At 33.0% G+C, this 4,109-nt stretch overlaps 1 protein-coding gene across 1 annotated transcript; it reads left to right on the top strand.

Annotated features, from left to right (window-relative positions):
• The first annotated feature begins 679 nt into the window (after positions 1-679).
• On the top strand, positions 680-2,249 carry LOC126709862 (uncharacterized). Its single transcript, XM_050410223.1, has one exon. It carries the CDS (start codon positions 1,253-1,255, stop codon positions 2,156-2,158), a length of 906 nt encoding a protein of 301 aa, XP_050266180.1. The 5' UTR covers positions 680-1,252; the 3' UTR covers positions 2,159-2,249.
• Positions 2,250-4,109: the final 1,860 nt, after the last annotated feature.

Raw genomic sequence — 4,109 nt, 5'->3', positions numbered from 1 at the left:
TTACCAAATAGGTCTGCAATATCATGAGGGAGTTTTTTTTTTTTTTTTTTTTTTTCATTAAGATATCGCGAGGGATTTTATAAATAACAAAAGTGAAATGAACTTATTGTGCAAACAAATAACATTGTTATTACTCAATGTAGTCTATATTTTCAAGCCTATACACACACAACCACTCCATTATATTTTGTAATATAAATATTATTAATTTGCCATTACTATTCTTTTGCCAATAGTAAAGCAGGACAATCACTCAATCAATGTACTTGATGGTAGACAATGAAACCTTCAAATGGTAGGAAACAATGAAATTAACCCGATATCTTCGTGGAAATACCTTTACTTTCCTCGAAATCTTTCTGTTTCTCCCACTATAATCATATTTGTCTTACTTGGCAAGTGTGACACAATTAATGGCAAAAGTGACACACAATTATGCAAAAGCAAAATTCTACAGTGAGGGAGGTCTCAAAAGTTGTCGTTTTAGACTTTTTCAGCTTTGGATTTTTTTCAGCTCTAAAGCATGTGTTATGTCAGTTAAAGGGAGGCCCATTATGATTTGATTCTTTTTTCTTTTTTTTCTTTTTTTTTTGGGGTAAAAAAAAAAAATTGTATACAAATCAGACATAGAGAGAGAGAATATTATATTATATTACATTTGTGTGTGTCAGAGAGAGAAAGATAGCTTTAGCTTTTCTTTTCTGTAATGTTGTATTATATAATAAACCAGACAAATCCAGCAAGGACACAGTAGTTGCAGTTTCTTCATATTTAGGCCTCTTCTACTTCCCCCCATGTGATTTAATCCCCGTCTCCTTTCACTTCCCATTCCTCTCTTGTTTCTTTAAATCTATTTTTCTATGAGTCATGCTCATTTCTGAGTTGGACTTGGCAGAGAGTTTTGCCAGTGAAGCAAATCTAGGTCCTCAAGCTTTCTTTCTCTTTTCTCTCTCTCATATCCAAGTGGCTTCAAGAACCAGACACCCAGATCAAGTTGAAGGCTTTAGAAGCTGATCTTGAAACTTATGGATGATGGATGCTTGAGTTCATCTTCACTCAGTTGAGGTAGAACTTAGAAGACTCTTTTCTGTATATTAATTTTTACACTGTCTGCATTTCTCTTATTTAGTAGTGAAGGCTCTAATTGTTGCATGGTAACATTATAGTCATATCAGAAAGAAAGTTTCTATTTTTTATCTTTTTGGATTAGCAAAGAAAAGAAAGAAAATATTTTGGTTTTAATTTTGGTATCATGAGAGACTTTCCTTCTTGTTTTGGTGAAAACGGGGTACAAGTTGCTGATTCATCATCTTCAAGTAGTACAACTAAAGCTGCTCAAAATGTGGTAACTTGTGTCTATCAATGTAAATTACATGGTCGTTCTTGCTTGATCACCATTACATGGACCAAAAGTTTGATGGGTCAAGGCCTTAGTATTGGAATTGATGATTTGGCCAATCAATGCCTTTGTAAGGTTGATATAAAGCCATGGTTGTTCTCTAAAAGAAAAGGGTCTAAGAATTTAGAAGTGGATTCTAGTAAAATCGAGATTTACTGGGACTTAACTAATGCTAAATTTGGTTCTGGGCCAGAGCCGATGGAGGGATTTTACTTAGCTGTTGTGTTTAATCAAGAAATAGTTTTACTGCTTGGGGATTTGAAAAAGGAGGCATACAAGAAGGTTGACACCACTGACCCTATTCATTCCAATGCAATTTTTATTGCCAAGAGGGAACACATATTTGGGAAGAAGCTTTATGGGACAAAAGCTAAATTTTGTGATAAGGGACAAATGCATGATGTCACAATTGAGTGTGATACTGTTGGGCTCAATGATCCATGCCTTGTGATCCGAATTGATAGTAAGACAGTGATGCAGATCAAGAGGTTGAAGTGGAAGTTTAGGGGCAATTACACCATTGTAGTGGATGGTCTTCCAGTTGAAGTGCTTTGGGATGTTCATAATTGGCTCTATGGGAATGCTATGGGCAATGCAGTTTTCATGTTCCAAACTTGCCTCTCAGCTGAGAAGTTATGGTCTAGCCACTCTATATTTGATCCTTCAGTATTAACTTGGTCTTACTCTCAGCAATTTAGAGATTCCCAATCACAAGGTCTTGGTTTCTCACTGATTTTGTATGCTTGGAAGAATGAATAGAAATGTATTTTTCATTTTTGAGTGTGAACAAATACTTGTAGCTTTGTTTTGATTAAAAAAAAAATGTGAATTACAAATCTCCATTATTCCTTATCATTTTACTTCTCAATAATTCATAAATTAAATAGCATAGAATTGTCACTCTTGCATGCTTTTATTAGTTCAACTAAGAATTCTAGTTTTGATTTTCCACTGAAAACTGTTTGTTGAGAATGACTAGTTCTGCAACACTCTGTTGGCTTATTGGAATATACCAAGAAGATGTTTTTGAGAAGCAGTTCCCTCATCAGTGTGATTAGCAAAGAATTGGGAACTTTTTTTCAGAAAGAAGAAAAAGAAAACAAAAGGTTGGCAAGCATTTACTTGATGTATTCCTTCAAGTTACAGGTGTCTAGATTGTTGGCATAGAATATGAATCTTACTTTTGGTTGATAAAGATTGAAAGTTCTCCAGAATCCATATATATATATATATATATATATATGAAAGTCATGGAACAAGTGCGGCGAATATCTCCCATTGTGTGTGAGTGTGTGCTCGCATATATGTGTTTGATAGGGTGCAAGAGGCAAATTCTTTGAACTGGAATTTGAGGCTCCTCTTAAGAAATTTGTGGTAACTGTTGGAAAATTTCAACTCACAACTGACCTTTAGATGTTCATGGAAAATACTGTTCTAATGGATAATCAAAATTTTAATGTTGAACTATGATTGATTCCTTGCATTCATGTCTCCTAAATTCTTTGTTTACCATCTGACCCATTAGATAGCCTACAATCTGATTAATATATATACTACTATATATCTGTAGGCATGGCATTAAGTCACAACTTTAACTTGATATTAAATCAGTGACCTCTGTACACTCCAAAAGAACCAGAATTATTCATTTTCTTTTCTTGTTATTTCTTTTGCATATATTGCAGGCCACATATTATAGATAACCAGATTTCTGTACTTTACTGTGAAACAAAGAGCGGTAGAACCAGTTCCTTATCAAATGAGTGGAGAGTCAGGAAGCTTGACTTCTTGTCTTATTGTCTTATCAATGCTTCAAATAATTTTCGTAGGCCACATATTACTTTCAAGCTCGACTTCTTCCTTATTGACATAGAGGTTTTTATAAATTTATTTACAACACTGCTCCAGATTATATTATGGGACGTACAAATATGAGGTATTGAGACGGTCCAGAGATTTGATACCTGACTTAAAAGGACACCTTTTCAATTTATCAAAAGAGTAAATAAAGTTAGTTTTCAAAGAGAAGCTTCTTTTGTCAATTCATCACATTTTCTGCAATTGGTGACATTTAACTATATTGGTTGTTTATGGAATATATAAATCAAGTGACTTAAACCAATTTCTTTTTTTGGTAAGTAAACTTAAACCAATTTCACTTCAACAATGATCAACTTGCTTTCCTTTGCTATGGTATGATAGACATGCTATCCCTACTGTCAAGATCTATCTGCATGTTAATTACACCAAGCAAAGAATTTTGATAGAGAATGTCTTAACTTTTCTTTCATCCACTTCTCTCCCCTTTACTTCTTATGCAATGCCGCATTGGATGGTCAGACCTTTTTTTTTTTTTTTTTTCTTTTTTCTTTTTTATGAAACTTTTATAATTATACTTATACCAACATTGGTTCAATCGTCTACTCAAAAAATAAATAAATGAATAAAAAATCGGATTAATTGATGTTCTAGAATATTTATTTCGTTAATCAGTATAATATCAAATTGCATTATTTATATGGAATTTGGTTTTACAAGTTAGGACTCAAAGTTCAAGTAGATGCAAAAAAAAAAAAAAAAAAAAAAAAAAAAAAAAAAAAAAAATCCTCGTGAACTTTTTGGATATAAATATCAAGGAAATTTAAGTTTGGGGGATTATACGGGTAAACAGAGAGACAACCCTAGCCTTTAAGGAAAAGTAAAGAAGCAC

Source organism: Quercus robur, chromosome 12 (assembly GCF_932294415.1).
Source record: "Quercus robur chromosome 12, dhQueRobu3.1, whole genome shotgun sequence".
NCBI classification, from domain to species: Eukaryota; Viridiplantae; Streptophyta; class Magnoliopsida; order Fagales; family Fagaceae; genus Quercus; species Quercus robur.
Note: the sequence above shows the minus strand (reverse complement) of the source record. Positions and strands in the feature narration are given on the sequence as shown.

Excerpts from the sequence above, each read along its gene's own strand:
- LOC126709862 (XM_050410223.1), top strand. The coding sequence starts at position 1,253 with ATGAGAGACTTTCCTTCTTGTTTTGGTGAAAACGGGGTACAAGTTGCT.